At 46.3% G+C, this 19,502-nt stretch overlaps 1 protein-coding gene across 13 annotated transcripts in view; it reads left to right on the forward strand.

Annotated features, from left to right (window-relative positions):
* Positions 1-19,502, forward strand: part of MBNL3 (muscleblind like splicing regulator 3) — a 92,982-nt gene that overhangs the window by 63,361 nt on the left and 10,119 nt on the right. For 10 of the 13 annotated variants that reach the window (XM_064426667.1, XM_064426664.1, XM_064426669.1 and 7 more), the window contains 5 exons: positions 5,121-5,321; positions 6,755-6,991; positions 14,489-14,639; positions 16,880-16,915; positions 18,998-19,092. In XM_064426667.1, coding sequence (XP_064282737.1) covers positions 5,121-5,321; positions 6,755-6,991; positions 14,489-14,639; positions 16,880-16,915; positions 18,998-19,092 — 720 coding nt within the window. The remainder of the gene's footprint in view (positions 1-5,120; positions 5,322-6,754; positions 6,992-14,488; positions 14,640-16,879; positions 16,916-18,997; positions 19,093-19,502) is intronic. The other 3 variants (XR_010365768.1, XM_064426668.1, XR_010365769.1) reach the window with 3 other exon arrangements.

The following is a 19,502-nucleotide window of genomic DNA, read 5'->3' on the forward strand; positions in this document are numbered from 1 at the left end:
TGCCTGGGGAAGCTGTTTCCTCTCTTTGTTTTCAAGCTCTTTGTCTTTTCTTCATGCCAAGGTCTTTGTAGACAGGACTGTCTTGATAGTTCTGAGTCACCCATGCCCCTGAAGACAGCCCAGACTTTAACCCAGCCCTTTGTCCCCTCCTGGGGCAGCAGGATTCTGCTGCCACTCCTCGGTGCTGATGGAGGGCTTAAAGCAGAGGGTGAGCAACTTGCTGGGCCGGTGATGCTTGGAGCAAGTGCTGGAGCTGATTTCAACAGGTGCTTTGCACAGGTGTTTTTTCTGTGCAGCAGAAACCTGATTTATATCTCAGCCTCTAGTCAAAGGCACTCTAGGAATGAATAAATGCAGATATCCTGGCCCACCCAGGAGCTGGTATCTGCCAAGAGACACTGCTGTGGGGTGTTAACACTTGTTTTTTACACTACAGCAGCCCACAAATGAGAGATCCTTTGAGCTAGGAGTGTGTCTTTACAGTCTGGTTGGGGAAATGAGCATCTGTGGTGGTAGGTAGCTGGATGCTTTGGCCCATTGGATTCACTCCAGCATGCTCAGCCTTCATGTTGAAGGGTGGTTTTGGAACCAGCCAGCCCCATGAAGTTACGCTGGGGGAAAGGCAGATTTTTGGGTTTTCTGACAGCATCAAGTATGTTTTTAATATCGAGGTTTTCAGTCTTGTCAGTATGAGATCTTTATCTTCAGTTTCTAACACAAGACTGTAAGCTGCCATTGTTTTTTGTGTGCTTTCCATATATAGCTGCTTAGCAGTGACCTGTCTCCCCTCCTTCAGGCTATCAACACCTCTGTATTTACAGTGGGCCTCTCATTTTCAGGCTTTCCCTTTTTTAGGGTCTGAGGTAACTCAGAATCAACACTTCCTGGCTGAGACAGTGCTTGTGTTTGACAAAACACCAACCGCTCTCCTGCCTTCCTCTTCACACCCACTCTGTGTTTCTTTTCTAGCTTTAGCACAATTTCTGCTAGCCAAATCGAATGCAACTCCTAGATTGATAACAAAATCAGCTGTTCCAGGTTCTGTTGTCACCAGTGGTGACAAATGCCCTTCCCTGGGACGGTTCCTTCTCTCTGCTCACACCTTCTACCCAACAGCTTCCATGCTTGAGGTCTGTGAGGAGCTCAGAGCTGTCCAAGTCCTTGGCAACCCTCCCCCTGAGATGTGTTCTCACAACAGCCATTTCAGCTTTTTAAAATTATTACAATTTCTACAGGTATTTTAATACTCAGTAAACCAGTCTTGTGAGCTGCTACCACCCTGAGCCCTTTGCTGCTGCACTGTAACCTGTTTGCCTCTGCACAGGAGTTACTGGTAGTGTCTCTATGCTATGATTTATAAAAGTTAATTTGCAAGGAAATTTGTCTCTGTATTTCCTGAATTAACAAGAGTTTTATGGGGGGCAGCAGGAGTGAGTGCTGATACTTTCAATCCCTCTGTTTTTGCCCCAGAGCACACCAGCAATTAAGTTGAGAGTATGGGTTTTTAGTGTACAGCCATAACATTGCCCTGTCAGGCCTCCTGTCCCTCCCTTCCTCTTCCTCCCACGGCTTTATATCAGGAACATGATGCCATTTGGTCTGGGATATCCCTTGGGTCAGTTGGGGTCAGCTGTCCTTTGTCCCCTCCAACTCCTTGTGCTGCCCCCATGGGCAGCTCGCTGGCTGGGTGGGGTGAGAGGCAGAAAAGCCCTTGGCCCTGTGTGAGCACTGCTCAGAAACAGCAAAAGCATCCCTGAGTTATCTATTTGTTTCCAGTACAAATCAAAACCACAGCCCTATACCAGCTACTGTGGAGAAAATTAACTGTATCCCAGCCAAAAGCTGTCACAGGAGGTGGACAGGAGGCACGTTGAGGGAGGGCAGTGCTGTTTGGAGTAAAAATTACATTTGGGTTCTGGCTGCAAGGAGGAAATTTACTCACATTCCCTGAGGACATGGGGGACCTGCACAGACGTAGAGGAAAGAATTGGCTGGCAGCATCCCTATTACTGGTACTGATGCATGAGCCAGACTGGATTTCCCAATCCAAGACAGGCAGCCGGGTCTGGCAGTGAGCACAGCCCATCTTTTCCCCTCATCAGCCACAATAAATACAGAGCTCCCTGGTGCCAGCTCACAAAGGCACAGTTCTCAGAGTGCTTCACACACTCCAGACTTAAAACCCCAGCTCTTGTAGGTTTAATATGTTGAGTGAGGTCTGCTTGTTCCCTGGCTGTGCACCCGCTTGGCTGCGAGCGGCAGCCCCAGCCTGCGGGCAGGGTGTGCAGCACAACTGGCACTTCCCATCAGGGAAACAGGCACACAGTGCAGGCAGGCAGGCAGAAGGAGCCTTGGGAAACCTTGGGAATGCAGCAGCAGATGTCAAGGCATGGAAAAGGGTGAACAAACGGCAGCAGCAATAAAAACTCCTCCTGCTCCTACGAGCACCCCTCTGCAGGTCTCCAGGATTGCAAGTGGATTGTGCTGCTCAGGTGTTCCTCATGCACATCTTCCCTCCACTCACTTCAGCTTGGGTTTGGATCCATTAGCTCTTGCTGATTGCTCCCAGTGAGAAGAGGGAATGCTTTTGAGGGAGCTGGGGATTGTGTTTTGGGGAGCCAGGTCCTGCTTCTGCCTTTGTAGTAGCTTTGGTGAAGAGGCTGGTATATCATCTCTTAGTGAATGTTTCAGGTGAATTCACTCAGTGTGAGGTGTTGCAAGCCCCCAGAATTCCCAGTCTGCACAAATCCTTCAGTCAGCAGTGGGAGGAACATCTTCATTTTGTCTCAGAAACCAGCGAGGTCCTTGGACTGGCTGCTGGCTGTGTTTGAGCCCAGCCAAGCAGGAGAAGCTTGCTTTAAAGGATCTCCTGGCATTTTGGAGCAATGTTTGTGCCACACCTGCTCAGTCAGGATACTTCTGCTGTATTAGGTGCTGAAAAACATAGGGTAGGTTTGCCCACACATTTGTGCAAGCCACATGTACTGCAAGGTTTGGGTTACTATGGGTACGTGAAACAAATGCTGACAACATGTCAGGCCCCACTATAACCTGTGCAGACTAGCCAGGCAGGAGAAGCTCTTTAAAATAGTATTTATGGTGCAAATGGTGATGGAAGTTCAGCAGATACCACTGTAATTACTGGTACTTGCACAAAAGAAAACAATCTGATGGATGCTGCTTTCTCACTAAAGTGTTCAGGGAGTCACAGCTTTGAAAATCCTAAAGAGCCTTTTTAGCAGCAAAAGGTGTAAAATGTCTGGGAGCCATCAGAGAATTGAAAGAGAGAAGACAATTATTTAATAAATGGCTATGGATTGGGGGATCTCTGGCTTTAGTAGCTGAAGTCTCCCAACAGCTGAAGTAATGCTTACCTAAGGCTCACAAGAAGGAAAATTGGAAATCTCTTCCAGAAAAAGAATTATTTGGTTCTGCTACACTTAAAGCATCCAGTACCACTGATGCAGGAAGCTGTGTCTCCTCACTGAGAAGGAGAAAATGGGATAGATTCTGTCAATTATTCCTTTTCCCATTGGCTGGGGGCTGTTTGCTATCCTGACCTTAGAAAGGGGCATTGTTGAGCTAAAGCTGGGTTAGGACAGCTGGCTGGTGTTTCTGTGGGTAACTTCTTCCACAATGCAACAAGCAAAGTTTGAAAGTACCAGGATGAAGATACTGTTGAGAAACGCACTGTCCATATGTGGTTTCTTTTAGAAGTTCACAGGACCAAAACAAAAGAAAGAAGGGAATGATGTGTGTGGCCAAAAAACTGCCCCAGGCAATTGTGTAAGCACACTTGTATTTATTGCTAAATAGAGGCTGTAGCTTCCAAGGATGGTGTCATAGACACCTGCCAATATGAGCAGCTTTAACCAGAACCCGGAGTTCACAGTGGAGCAGGTGACAGGAGGGAAAATAAAAATGGTTGCAATTTTCAGGCTGCATTCCCTGGGGGGTGCTTGAGGCCCTGCTTACAGGAGCAGGAGTGCTGCCATGCATGCTGTCATCTTCAGTGGGGGCAGGTGGAGATTTTCATCAAGCTGGAATTGGTTTTATTTCCAAGAATACTTTGGATCTGGTGCTTTAAAACCTCACAAACTCCCTGGCTACAGGGGCTAGTCCCAGACTTTAAACTGAGCATCTGCTTAGGAGCCTTGTGCTCACCTGCCTGCCAGCACAGCAGCTCCTTTTCCAGATGAGCACTGCTGGATCAGCTCAGGTCAGGGAAGTGCTTCTGGCCCCCAGCACTGAAGCTCTGCTGCATTCAGAGGACCTGAAGTGGTCGAGATCTTTAAGGCCTGTTCTGTTCCAAAGAGAACATGGCTCCCTGTAGCACAGGTGGGGTCTTGGAGCTTGCACTAGTCCACCTGAGCCTTCTCATCTGCTTCACTCTGTCGTTGCTATTCCAAGCCCAAGACTCACTTGCCCTTGCCAAAGCCATGAGATCTGGCATGTTGTGACACGAATGAGTTTGGTGTCTTCCTGCTGCCAGTTCACATGGAGCACAGGCTTAGATCCTTCTGCAAAATGGCTTTTGCCTGGACTCTGTTGGCACTCTGAAACCAACCCCAGATGTGCAGGATGCCTGACCAGCTGAGTGTACTGAAGCAGAGATACCTCATCTGACTGAATGGTGCCTCTGGTCTAACCTGGCCATGCTAACATGGAGCTCAGGGCAGGCTGATGGTGGATGCAGAATGGGGCTGCCTGCTCCCAGGTCCTGAAGCTGCAGTTTACCTTGGAGTCTCTCTACAGCATTGCGGTGTAGGCATGAAAAAGCTGAGACGTGTATTTGGGAATGAGAACTCTGTTTAATTTGGGCCTGCCCTAATTGCTGGCATGAAATCCTTAATTGTGTCATTAAACTATAAAGATCATCAATATGCTTTGATCTGACAAATAAAGATGCCTTGTATTCAGCATGAGTCACAAATCTGTGAGTCAGGAGAAGCGAATGGATCGCAAATAAATGGCAATAAATGAATAGATTGGAGAGCACAGCATTTTGATGTGGCTAATCAAATTGTCTAAAAGGATTGAAGTGTGATGCAAGGCTTTGATGGGAAATCCAGGACAGAGCTTTTTAACTAATACTTTGTTTTTCCTCTTTCTGTACACAGACAACATTTCCTGTGACTCCATCGCTTGCAACAAGCCCCACAATGGCTTTCAGTCCCTACCTGAGTCATGTTTCTCCTGGGATGGGCTTAGTTCCTGCAGAGCTTTTACCAAATACTCCTGTCCTGGTTTCTGGAAATCCTACTGTTACAGTGCCGGGAGGCTCTGCTGGGCAGAAACTGATGCGTACGGATAAACTGGAGGTATTTGGACATCTGATACAGTACTGCTGACAGGGAGGAGCTGGACATGTCCCAGCTGTTGCTCTCTGCTAAAATGACCTGATGCAGCACAGTACAGAGTTGAACTTGCAGCTTTCCTAGCATAGGGCTGCTGCTCTCTGCCAGAGCAGATGCTTTTGTGGGGCCTTTTCCCAAATCCTTGGAAATTTGGGAAAACTCACTCCTCTGATATCAGTGGGTATTAGAGTGGGGTTAGTATTGGTTTTTTGTATGTGATCTGCCATGCTTAAAAAAACACCAAAAAACCAAGTAGATGGTCTGCTCTTAAACTTTGTTGGGTGGGAGGTGTTCTGGAGATAATGGATGTTTCCCTTTTCTAGAGGTGGGTTTATTGAGCTTTTACAGAAAGCTTTAAGCATTACACTGATGGGATTGGAGAGTGTGTGGTGTTGGAAAGACGTCTCTCCCTCCCCAGTTGGCTGGACATGCTGAGACTTAATGCTGGAGGAGTTGTAAATGTCTTTCAGACCCTAAGCAGAGACTCTGCAGGAGATAAGGGCTGAGGACCTGAATTCAGAGGCCCCTGCAGGTGTAAATTATAACACAGGAAGATAGCAGAGAAGGGTGTAATTTCAAAACACATTGTTTTGTGTTATGTATTTATCTTGCCTTGCTGACGTCTCACCTTTCCCCACACTCAGTCTGATTGCACATTGCTACGTGAGCTATGCCACTTGCTATATTATTCAACAACTTCTCTCAGTTCCTCAGACAAGAAACCTTGCAGATTTTTTGTGAAACCTTTTCCTCTGCCTCTGATGCTTCATTGGTCATAACTTATGAGGATCTGTGAGATGCTAGTACGACTAGAAATTTTGGCAGCACCTTCAAACACATTGCTGTGTAATCAAATGTGCTGTCACTTAATGGCAGGGTCGGGGCTTTATTGTGAAGGGCAGAGAGACTATTTATGTGAAAGAGGCACCTCATGTTTAAGAAAAAGGACCTGTTGCAAATGGCAGTAGCATGTAACATTTAAAATTAAATGTCTTGCCTAAGAGTCTGCTCCATAACAAATACATAATCCAGGTGAGACACAAATGGCAGAGTTATTAACATTTAAGCTTTAGAGGCAGGGGAGGAGTCCTGAGCTGCAAAAATTCTGTCAAAATGACATTGATTTTCTGGGGGTCACTGTCCATTCTGCACAAATTCTGTATTTCACTTGCATTTGGTAATTGGCCTTATTAACGTTGTGGTTTTTTCACCCCCTGAAGCAGTTGTGAGTAGCACCAGTTGCCCCTGTGTGTGTTGATATATGTGCTACCCCAGATGAGCATGGATTTAGAATATACACGTGGTTTAATGTGACAAACTGAACTGATACTCTGTGTTGAAAATACTGAATGAAAAGTAACTTCATGTTCTGCTCAACAATGTGACTTTCTTTTAAGGTTTGTCGAGAGTTTCAGCGTGGAAATTGCACACGTGGTGAGAATGATTGCCGCTATGCTCACCCTATAGATATTGCAATGATAGACACAAATGAAAATACTGTTACAGTTTGCATGGATTACATCAAAGGTCGATGCTCTAGGGAGAAATGCAAGTACTTTCATCCCCCTGCACACCTGCAAGCCAAAATCAAGGCAGCTCAACACCAGGTGAACCAGACAGCTGCAGCTGCAATGGTAAGTAGAGCTCTTCTCAAGCTGCATTTCCATTGCTAAGAGATTCCACGTGCCATGTGTGTCATTTGTGGAAAAGTAGAGAGCTTTGTAAATGGCTGACTAGAGAGCTGAGAGCATGTGCAAAATTCATCCCATCTCTTCATCCTGTCTCTGTGCTCACACAGCATGAAGCCCTCAGTGGCACAGTACATCTCACATGGTGCCCAGCCCTGTGATTTGCTGACATGACATTGTGATGTGACATGAATGCAAGTGCAGCAGCACCCAATACCTTCCCTGGCTGAGTCATAGGGGTCAGTTTAGCTTCCTCAATACACAGTATATCCTTTTCAGGGAGAACCTGGCCTACTCTCTGCAAAAAGCAGATGATATTAGTTGCCTGAGCTTAGAAAACTTGTGTCCAATACCTTTGCCAAGACTTAGTGAAATTACAAGACACAAAACAAGGGTGACTTCCTGATCTGTTTGATGCTTTGGACCTGGTAGAGATGGTCCCACTTGCATTTTAAGTTGAATTGTGACTGCTTATATCTGCAGTTCTGAACATGCGTCAAGGAAGTCTCACCAGGTGACCACTAGCTTGTATAAATGTTTGCCATTCTCTTGAGTTTGGTTTAATGGGACCTGTTAATTCCAGAGATGAGAGAGCTGGGGAGGGAAGAAGAGGCCCAGGGGATCTTATCCATGTGAATAAATTCCTTATGTGGGAGGTAAAGAAGGTGAAGGGAAACTCTTCCCTGTGGTGCCCAATGAAAAGATAAGAAGCAATGGGCACAAACTGAAATTCAGGACATTCCATTTAAACATAAGGAAAAACATATTTACCAAAGAAAGATCTAACACTACAACAGGATTCTCCATCCTAGGAGATACTGAGAACCTGTATCTGAACCTGAATGGAGTCTCAAGCAAGCTGCTGTAGTTGACCCTGCTTTGAGCAGGGTGTTGGTCTAGCTGATCTCTAGAGGTCCCTTCCATGTCTATGATTTCTTAAAATTTTTCTAATTAATATTAAAAAGGTTCTTGCTTCCTCTTTGATTTAGAATTAAGGCCACTAAAATTTTTCTAAATTTTTCTAAATACCTTTTTCTTTTTTTTTTAAGATAGTAAAGGAGGTTGCATTTAATTCATAATGAAATTTAATGCAGTTCTAGAAATTAAACAAGTGCCCTCCTTGTAGCATCAATATTACCTGGAATGTAATTTGAACAATTAATTTACACTGCAGTATTTATTTGTCCTGGAGAGTTTATTTATTAGTTTTCTTACTGTTTTTATTGTTGTTGAAATAAAGAGTCCAAGTCTGTTGAAAAAGAACCTTCTAAAATGAAACTCTTGTGTTCTTCACAATTGAATCTTTACTTTTTCACTAATTATGTAGGACACTGCTACTTAACCAAAGCCAATGCATGTTTTATTAATCCAGCTGGCTTCTCTTAAAAATGTAATTAACCCTATTTGTATGCTGTTAACGAGAACCTTTAAAATATTTATTAATGGCTTGTTGCATCACCCCTGCTACCAAAACAGCCTACATTATTCATTGACTTTTCAAGGTTTGATGCATTTACTGTACCTGTTGAGGTGTAAGACTTTATTAAAGGCAAGAAAGGTGCTCCATTTTCTTGGAGGGAAAAACAGATGCCAGGCTATGGGTCTGTGTTCTAAAACAGATTTAGAATGACTTCAAATCCAAATTCAGCATTTCTGAGGGACCCAATCCTGCAGTTACTTGATGTGCACAAGTAGCAGCTTCACTCACTCCTGCTTGGCTGAAGTCAGTGCAGCACTGGATGAGCTGGGTAAAGCTCTGTCCCCAGTTCAGCACAGCACTTAAGCATGTGCTTGAAGCTCCCTCCTTTTGCAGTGGTCCTTCCCCCTCTGTGAGTGCTCTGCTGGCCTCTGCATGGTGTGTAGCTGCAGCATGAGGGCTGGAGCCCAGTGCCAGTCCCTGTGCAGGTGCTGACCCCTGAGCGCTCCTGCCCTGCTGTGCCAGCTGATGTGACAAAGCTCCAAAGCACGTGTCCTGTGATGACATTTCTTTACTTTTAAAACTTACCGAGGCAAAATAACTGACTTGCCACTAGGCCAGGTAATTACCCAGCCACCCCATGTTGTGCATGCCTCGTCTTTTTAATATATTGTATAACGCGTTCACTTTTTAATTTTTTTTTCTCTTCGCCTTCCCAAATTGCTGCTCTCTCTTGACACACCTCTGCTTGCTGTTTTTGTTACTGTGCTTGATCCCCCTCCCCGGCCCATTGCCATCATGTGCTCGCTGCCTGCTAATTAAGACTCAGCCAGCTGTCAGATCACTGAAGCGACCGCTCGAGGCAACCTTTGACCTGGTACTTGGACCTTTCACCTTCTCGCTTTGCACGTAACCATCTTAATCTGCATGAAAGCCTTCTGCTCTTGGTCTGTGGTGTTAGTGCCTGGGGAGACTGCCCATCCCAGCCAGAAATGTTCAGTGTGCATTCAGACATGCCAGTCCTGTGCCCCACATACCATCCATTAACGTCTGAGCTTTGCCTCCTGAAGCCTCGATGTGAATAATCTCGGGGGGAGGCAGCTCTGGCTTTTGAAGTGTTTTTCCAAACACTGGCAGCTTTGGAGTCACAAGATGCAATGTTTGAGGGAGAATTTAAGAATTTAGCTCATTAGGTCTGCAGTGTGCTCTAAATGCCAGAGGGCTGGGTGGTTGTGGGACAGATTCAGTGACTTTTCTTTGTATTCCCAACCTCGCAGCCTTGCCGGGCAGTGCTGTGCTGGTAACCTCCCTGCACAAGAGCATTCTGTGTAATGAACACAACTGAGATTTAGGGGGAAGAGGGCTAAACAGCATCCTTGGGGATCTGTGCTGGGAACTGAAGCGGGTGCAGTGTGGGACTTGGCTCATGCGTTGGTTAAGCTGGGGACATGGCTGTCCCTTGAGCTGGCTCTGTCTGTGGTTCATCCCCCATTCCCCAGTGGGATAGTGTCAGCAAAGGGACCTCACTCTGGGTTCCTTTTGCTTCAGTCTCAAGCATGGAATCTCCTCCCTGAGCTTCTGCCTAAAAGCTGTCTTCATATATGCTTTGGTTGTTTTATGACTCTCAAATAATATGTTTTACTTGGCTTTATGATGCTCATAGTGAGGCAAAAGCCATCCTTACAGTGCTGTCAGTCCTGGCTCCTTCCTGTTTTCCCAAAGAATAAGGAATACAACGCATTTTAAAAGAAAGAGCTCCTGTTGCCCAGCTATAGCAGGGAGAGGGAGAATGGACACATAGGAGCTGTGAAACCATCAAGCTGATGTTGCTTCTCATTCCCAGAGCTAGGGAGGAGAAGCTGATCTGCTGCCTTTCCTCTCCAAAGACTTATTTGTGGGTTTAAGTAGTCAAGAGGCTTCCTTATCAGAGTTTTAGGCAGCAGCAGTAGGAAGCCTTGCTAGGGCCCAGCTTCTGGCAGCAGTGGTGGAAGGATGCTCTGAATGGCATCACAGCTTCTCACTTGCTCTGCTCACGGCTGACACAGACACGGCCCCAATGCCAGCACAGGCAGGACCTGCACAGCTGCCCTCTCCAAGAGCCACATCTCTGAGGAGACACGGTCTGGCAGAGAGTGGGAGAGCCCATAACTACTCCCCCACTGAACAAACCCTCCAAGAGGGGCTGCTTGTATGAGTCTGACACATGGAAAGGTTTGCAGCCTCTCGTTGGAATATGTCACCTCCTCTGAACCCTTCATGAGTGATGAGAGCATGTGTGATCATGTATGAGGAAACTGCTCACTGTGCTTCTGCTGCTTGCCAGGGGATGGGTGCTACCTCTGCCCTCTCTCAGATAATCCTGTTTGTCATGCCTGGCAGCAGACCCAGCCCCTCCGTGCTGGGTGCAGAAGGCTGAAAGTGTGATTTGGTCCCAGGAGATAGAGATCCGAGGACAACTTTGAGGTGCAATTAAATTGTTTGTTGCAAAGATTTAATCCAGTTCTTGTCTTGCAAAAAATAACGAGAAGTTTGTTAACCAGCACGTGGGAAATTCTGACTTTAGCATGAAGTGTGTTTTTATCTGTCAGTCTTGCTGAAGAATTGCTTTCCATGCCACGCAGAGAAGTGGCACAAGCCTCTTTGTTTAGATGCTCATTCGAGCAGGAATGTGGCTTTCCCAGCCTAAAAATGGGAGGCTGCCTGGCATTTAATTTGTGGAAATTGTTCATTTGGATCAGTGCAGGACTATCACATGGATACTGAACTGAATTAACCCTTTCACTGGTGCAGATGGCCAGATCTCTTTGCAAAGCTTGCGTACCCATGTGTGCATACAAACACACGGGAAAAAATTTAGTGAGGAAAAGTTACTGTCCAAGAGCTGCTGCTGTATTTGTGGTGGTCAGAGCTTGTCCAGAGGGAAAGCACAAGCAGCTGGATGGGGTAAAGTAAATTCTTTACTAGGAGGATTTAGTCTAGTTCCTCTGCTGGAGTGAGACACTGACTACAGAATTTGGTGGTGAGGAGTTTCTGTTGCCTTTTGTATATTCTGCTTGTGGGATTCTTCAGAACTGAGACATTGTGCAAGAAATAAATGTTGTATCCCCACAAGCTGCTACAATTCCTGCAGGTCCTGAGTGATACAAAAATTGTAGCCCGTGTCAAATGAGACACATTTGTTTCATCCTGTGTCCCTGCCAGCTTCCCCTGCAGGAGCTGTATGGGCCCAGCTTCATCATGTGCCATTTTGGATGCCTCTTCAAGGCATTATAGATGGACCTTTCAGTGAGTGTATTCCTGAGGCTCTTACCTCAGCACACAGGCTGGAAAAGGGCTGAAGCAGATTGTTCTGTCTCCTTGGGCCCTCCTACACCTTGGTATCAAAAATTAAAAAAAAAAATAAAGATCAATTGGCAACAGGAGGAGCCAATACATCTTCATGTATCCTGTGTGAGCACTCCTGCAGCTGCTGGGGTGGAGGGGTGACCCACAGGGCTGGGTCAAACCAGAAGCAGATCAAGATGGGTTCCAGCTCCCCTGCCCACAGAGCCCACGTGGGAGAGCTGGACATCAGGTGGCACAGGAGCTGCTGCAGAGTGCTTGTTTCTTTAGAACACTCTGGAAATATTGCATTTCTTTGTGTTTCTCCACTGGGCTGCTGTTGAGGGAGCAACAGTGAGGCTGCCATAGTTCCTTTCTTTCCCTTGCTCCCAAGGGGCTCTAGCAGGTTGGGAGGGAAGGGTGATGCTGGAGAGGTGATGGGATAGTCTGCTGTGTCTTGACATCCCTGGGGCCTGGTGCTGTCTGTATCTCCCTCTGACTGCAGTGCTGGGCTTGGGAATTGTCCTGGGATGTGCTGGGACATGACAGCAAGGTCTCAAAGCCTTCAGCTCTTCTGCTTTTGGCACTGCCAGTGTGGGGTTTGGGGTGGTGACAGCCTTTGGCCAAGAAGCAGGGAGTCAAAAGTCCATTATGTGCCTGGCACAATTGCTTTGCTATAATTAGTACATTCTTCTTCTGAGGCAGATATTGGAAGTGTCTGAAAGGGGTTATTTAGCAATTGGGTACCATAAGGAACATGAATTTAAGTGGCAAGTTCTTCAGTTGTTCTGAAGCTGTAAAACCTCTGTGATGTATATGAAACTACTCCAGACTGTGTAAGCTGCAGATCCGTCCGGTGCCTGGAGGAGCATTCATGTAGCCATCATTAAATAGTCAAGTTGTAGATAACAGGCAGATTTAACACAGAAACCAATGAAAGCTTACTTAGAAATGAAAACTCATACATCATCCTAAAATATGGATCTTAAGTAAAAGACTTTGGTGTCTGTGTCTGAGAATATTGTCCCATCTTTGACTGCTGTCTTTTGGTAGCAGCCAGAAGAAATCTGGGAGAATTAAATCCTAGTGCTGAGAATGGATGCCCACTAGCATAGGCAAAGGATGTGTGCATGTCTGAGGGCAGTTTTGCAAATACGATTTATTCTAATTTTCTTTTTTAATATTAAAACCACCCAAAAGCAACCATGTGAGTAGAGATAGGATAGAGTAATATTTTGCTTGGAAGTATGTTGCTTAACATTTCTCAGATGAGCAGTCTCCTATAGCAAATTAAAGTGAAACCTGTTTCTAGATGGCGACAAACTGTTGCAAGCTTCCACTTACATTCTCTTGTGTGTTGATCTTCATAACGCTTTAAAATCTCTTTACCTGTGTCCTTCCTTCCGAGTATTGTGTGTTGGTAGCTTTAACCCTTCATCAGCCAAACCTTCTCCATTACCTACCATTCATTTGTGACCTATTAAAATAAAAGTAGGAGTGATAACCATTTTTTCAGCCATTGCTTTGCTACATGATACAGACTAACAACTAGTCAGAAATGACCTGATTCTGCATGACTTCCACGTGCGTAAATCTCATTGACGTCAATGGGAGTGTTACGTGCAAAAGGACTGCGGGGCATAATTAAAAAGGACCCTTTTCTATCACAATGTGGAGGAAAAAAATGTGGTTTCTTACTTGGGTACAATGAAAAGCTGTAAATCATTAGAAACATTCCTGTCTCTTAAGAACCTGACATACTACTTTGCTGTTGAGACATGCTTGGATGAATGATGAGTAACTCACTGAGAAAAGTTCCTGAGTTGGGCTAATGCTTTTTACCAAGTCTGATCATGAAACAGGTTTGACGGGCTGGAAGAAGCCCGGTGGTGTGATAGAATGAAAAGAAGGGATTTGTCAATGGCTTTTTCCACTGTTAATAATGAGTGAGCAGTATTTGACTGATGGAGGCCACCTTCTATAAAGTGGGATCTGGTCCAAATCTGCTGGTGGTAGCCTGTGCCTCTGGTGTGAGCAGTGGAGAATCAGGCCTGGTCTTGACCATGTTGCTCAGCCTCTCTACTAACAAGTGGAAATGCATTTTACTGTGAATCTAATGTTATGTGTGTAACTGGCAACAGCTACAGCTTTACCATCTGGACACATGGGTTGGCTGCACAGTGTGCACACTTCCACACATACACACATACATGTAGGCAGGTGTCAAACCAGAGGCAAGCATCAGGTTTTTTTTCCATGGCATTTGTTGCTTATGCTACTCTTCTTGGGTTTTAAACAGTCATCTACTATATTTTTCCTGTTTGTTTTGGGGTTTTTTAATGCTTGTTGCCTGCAACTGCTCTTTGTAGCATCCTGTCTAGGTGATCACTTCTTCCCTTCCTTTTCCCAGTGCTTTTTTCTCCCTCTGTGCCCAAGTCAGTCCTGCTGAAAGCTCTTTAGCATCCCTCCTCTTTCTGGACTCTGCCCCTCCTCCTGGTGCATTTACTAACTGCTTACCTAGTGAAGCTGTTGTTTCACCTACTACTCGTACTGTGACTTAGCTGCTCTTCTCTTTCCTGTCTCGTTAAGTTGATAGAGTTGCAGGTGATTTGCAGCCAAGACCCTCTATTATTTATTGCATGCTTGACCTACATCTGGGCCCCTTTATTTACTCCACTTGTCTTTAATGACTCCCTTATCCACAGGCCCTGCCGCCTGGTGCACTTCAACCTTTACCAAAGAGGCCAGCACTTGAAAAAAACAATGGTGCCACCACAGTCTTTAACCCAAGCGTTTTCCACTACCAACAGGCTCTAGCCAACATGCAGTTGCAACAGCCTACATTCATCCCTACAGGTAAGTGTCTCCTTGCTTTCCCTTCATCATGGTTGTTTATTTTATGACCTCGGTATTCAGCTAATAAGCAGTTTTGTAAGAGTCTTTAGCAAAAGAATATTGGTGTATAGTTACATGTTAAAAATGGGTGAAAAATTAACATCTGTTGTTTGAGGTTTTTCCCTTCACCTACTACAATTTAGAGCTTTTCACATGTAAAGATCCTTCTTAGCCCTTTTTGTGTGGTTTGGGGTTTTTTTTAAGCAGTCAAACTAAGAAAAATGTCTGCATGTTTCTTGAATTCATACTTTCTGTTTTTCCTCCTGATGGTTCAACTAGTTAATCCCAAATTAATTCTTTGACTCTTGCATAGTGATCTTTTGGACTCATGTTAAAATGTGTATAGACCTCTGTGCCTGCTCTCTTGGGGCTGTAAGCACCTCCCTGAGCTTGTATCTCACTGACCTACATATTGCAGCAGCTGTGATGTTTATAGAGGGAATGGTTAGTCTTTAGTAAATACAAATTATATAATCCTCTTTAAAGGCATATATTTCCCTCTTCCTTGTCTTTTGACTAGTACAATATCCTAAGCTTTTTAAAAGCAATTTAACTCCCAGCTTTTATTGTACCTTTAAGGTCTCAGAGTTAAATTGAAAGATGCAGTTCAGTAATTCTTATAGAACTGGAAATATTAATGTGGCAGATGTGACTGTCTTCTGATTGGCCAATTAACTGCAGCCAAATAGAAAACAAAACCTGCTTGGAGTGGAAAGTATTGTAAGTGGCTGAATTAGGAATATTCCAGATAGCTCATATTTTAGTATCATTATTATCATTCAGAGTATCATAGGAAAATTAATGCCTCGTGTTTTTAATGTTTAGTGCTGTATTTACTTGTCAGATGATAGTTACAAAAATACACAGAGTGTTTCTCTGGGCTGACCCCTGGAGGTGAACACACAGTGGACTTGCACCTTGGCACTGTTGTTCTTTGGAGTCAGGGGAAAGCTTTAGGGACAATCTGGTCCTGAGAGCCATCTGGAGGGTGGGTCCAGGGAGCAGGGACCTAAACCCTGTGCTCATGTGGCCTTTCTGTTATGAGAGCCCTTGGAAACACTCAGAGCTCAGCAGCTACCAAGATGTTCTTCCAGGGAAGCAGAATGTCATGCGCAGAGATGGAGCAGCAGCCTTTTACCTTGTGCTCTGCAAACGTTGGAAAGGCTGGGCTGAGCTGACCTTCCCACAGCTCTGCCAGGTGCCAAGTGAAATACTTCTTCAGGAAACACGGACACCTTGGGGAGTGCCAAGTCCCCAGCTGGCTACACAGTGCTCTTCTCAAGGTCGCAGTTGCCAAAGTTGACATAAGGACAGGCACTTGTGATGGAGCAGCAGGAATGAGCTGTGCCCAGCCCTGGCTGTGCTGGGAACGGGGCTCACAGCAATGAAATTACACACAGGGCTGATGCATAGCAGGGCTGCTTACTGGCACCTGCTCTGGCTGAAGGCATTAATGCTGGGCAGAGCAGCAAATTCCAGTCAGAGGACAGATCTGTGATGAATTTATGTTACAAATCAGGCTCCAGCTCTGGGCTCGGCCTTGGCAGTGCTCAGGAAGGCAAAGCAGAGAGGTGGCACGTCGCAGCTCTCACTGTGGGGAGGGGCAGGGAGCTGTTGCTTTTCTTAGTATCTCCTGTTCAGTTGTTGAGAGATCAGCATCATGGGTTGCCATGGCAGGGGAGAGTCAGGCTGTCTCTTGAAAATGGCATCACCACTGCAATTTTTTTTGAGTCCAGAAAAATAAATGCCTCTTTCAGCTTAAACCAGAGACTTTGAATCACTGTCCCTGGTTGCGGGAGTAAATTGCTTTTGGAAAGTCAATTTTAACATGAGTGGGACATTCTTCTAAGGGCAATTTGTTTTCTGTTGACACGGTCAGAAAGAAATTACCATACCCAATACCCAGTATATCCCAAACAACCCTGATTTCTGGGATCAATCATATAATTTAATACCAAGGTGGGGGGAGTTTATTCTCTACTACCCAAGAATTAAAGAATTAATTTGGTTTGCTATGATCTCTTAAAACTGAATTTAAACTATTGATGTACCAATATGCAGAATCTGGTTGCATGTGCTTAAATACTGAATGCTGCAAAGAGAATACCTGCTTTTTAGTTAAAGTGATATCTAACACTGAAGCTTCACTAATGAAATATCCCTTTTGTTCATCTTTCCACGCTTCAATGCATGGTGTGCAGGGTCAGTTCTGTGCATGACACCCACTGCAAGCGTTGGTAGGTTTTTCTACACAAACTTCTCAACTTTTCCTAATCTGAAAGAGTCTGCAAGTTAGTATGCATCAGTGAGAACCTGGGTGGCTGAGTGGTGTGACTGTCTATCTGCTGTCTTCTTTGAGGCTTAAATGGTTGTATCCCTTTTAATTTTTGTGCAGTGCAGTGTTTCATGTGACTTACAATAAGAGAATCCAAGGTGATGTGTTCCCACCCCTATTTAGTTCCGCTTCAGAGACAAGAATCTGTCACTTATATGTCTTTACAACCCATTTAAGTCATCTGACACAAGGAAATAGAAGTGGGAGGATCCTGTTGGCTTATTTTTGTTTTATTTTGTATCAAGCAACAGGCGGACTTAAGTTTGGATTTCTAGTTGTCCTTCTGAGGATATTTTAAGAGACTGGTTTAACAAGGTGCTAAGGAGGAACCCATCTGGGGTCAGCCCCTCTGCCAGAGCAGGGTGCTGCTTGTACAGTGAGAGAAGCAGGGTTTGAACCATGGACTGGCTGGAGAGTCATCTTTGTAGGGCAGTGTTAAGTGTGCAGGTACAGGAGATCATAGGGAATACCACTGCAGGTGCACGTGGGGTGCAGGGAGGCAGTGAGTATGTGCTCATTACTGCTGCAGGGATCCACTCTGTTCAGGCTCAGCATCTGGGTCTTGATGAAACCTCTGCAGGCCTTTGAGGACCTTCCCCTCTTGTCTACAGCTGCTGGGCACAGCAGGGCGGGTGAAAGCTGAGCTTTCATCCTCTAGCCAAGGTTATGCAAGACTACCAGCATCCAGGTGTGTGCCTGCTTTAGCCAGAGGGAGAGAGGCAGGAGCCCTGGGTGGGGGTGCAGGGCTTTCCAAGAGCAGGTCTGGAAGCTCTGGCATGGATGGCTAAACACTCTGCTCTTGAACCTGCCTGTAGAACAGGGAGGACACATTGCTTGCATGACGGGGAGCTGAGTCCCTCAAATACACCTCTGCCTGTTGGAAACCCCAACCCACACGTTCCAACATCTCCTGGCCGGAGCGTGCCCACCCACAGGCACACGCTCCTTCCCTGCTGGGGCTGCCTGTGGCTGCTGGGGTGGAGGGGAAGGCAAGTCTGCTTCCCCACCACGTGTTTGTGGGGATGGCTGGGCCTTCCTGTAGGCTTCTCGACCCCACAAACCCTCCGAGTTTGGGGGATGCCCATGTGTGCACCAGAGCATCCCTTCCAGCACTGTGCTCTGTGGGACGTGCAGCTTCAGGAGGCTGCCAAGCTCCCTGCTGCCATGTTGTCCTTTTGGATGCTCTTCCTGCAAATTGTAGCTGTTCAGATGCATTTGTGTATTTTCCCCCTCTCTGTCCCTTCCCCTCTCCATCCCCCCACCCTGCAAAGAGGGGAGTTTTGCCAAATCCTATAGAATGAGGGTGGAGAAGGGAGCATGCTGAATTTGTACGGAGAGAGCTCAGTGTGCCAGCCGCTCGTTTGCCGTGCCTCCAGCTCTGTCCCGTGCCAAAACATTGTCCCTGCTAGAGAGAGGCGAGAAAACCTGGTGAAAGGGCTGCGGCAGCCGCTGCAAAGTGCATCATGTACCTCTGGTTGCTGGCGGGGATGGGGTGGGGAGGGAAGGGGACAAGCTTTCCCAGGGGGCGGGAGGGTGCGCTTGCCAAAATGTCCCCACCCAAAGGAACGTGCACTGGCTGTGTCTAACTCCCCACGGGTGCGAGCTGACGTGGGCTTTTGCTAGCACACCCATCCTCTCCCCCCTTTGGAAATTTGGCCCTCGGAGTCTAATACATCATTGTTCTGCTTATAAATGTACTAAGTGTTGAGAATGTTTTGGTTTTTTCCTTAATTATAATTGTAATTGGCTTTTCCCCTTCTCTCTTGTTTATTTTTTTTCCCAACGCTGTCTTGCTTTGCACTGTGATTGCATGCTGCGCCCCGATGTGTCCTTCATGACGATGTCACATGGCTTGTTGCTGTGATTCCTGCCACGCCCCCAAATCCACCACATGTTGCCATGGTTACATAAAACCAACCAAACAAACAAAATATATATACGCTCCACCCTCCTGTATGTCGCTTCCATGGTTCCCTTCCGAAAGTGCCCATGATGCACGGTGCTACGCCCACCACTGTGTCTGCAGCAACAACTCCTGCCACCAGCGTCCCCTTCGCTGCAACAGCTACCGCCAATCAGGTTTGGCCCTTTCAATGGCTTTCTTTCACGTGTTCAGATCTCGAGGACCGGGCGAGGGCTGGATCCCGTGCGGGGTCGAGCGCCGTCCCGCCCGGCTCGGCGCAGGCTGGGGCGCGCAGAGGCAGCGTGTGTGTGTGTGTGTGTGTGTGTGTGTGTGAGGCTGGGGATCCAAAAGGGATGGGCTCACGCCCGGCCAGAGCGTAGGGATGGGCGATGGCAGGGGCACAGGCTCTTCTCCAAAAACACACCTCCCCCCGGGTCCTCAAAAAACGGGCGGTGAATCTCCCGAGGGTAGAGTCACGCAAGACCTGCAGCACTTCTGCTTTCAGTCTCAAGCAGAAATACCACCCTGAGCATCCTTCCCTGTGGTATTTTGGCTTGTTCTCTCTGGACTGGAAAGTGGAAGTGGA

Source organism: Passer domesticus, chromosome 7 (genome assembly GCF_036417665.1).
Source record: "Passer domesticus isolate bPasDom1 chromosome 7, bPasDom1.hap1, whole genome shotgun sequence".
NCBI classification, from domain to species: domain Eukaryota; kingdom Metazoa; phylum Chordata; class Aves; order Passeriformes; family Passeridae; genus Passer; species Passer domesticus.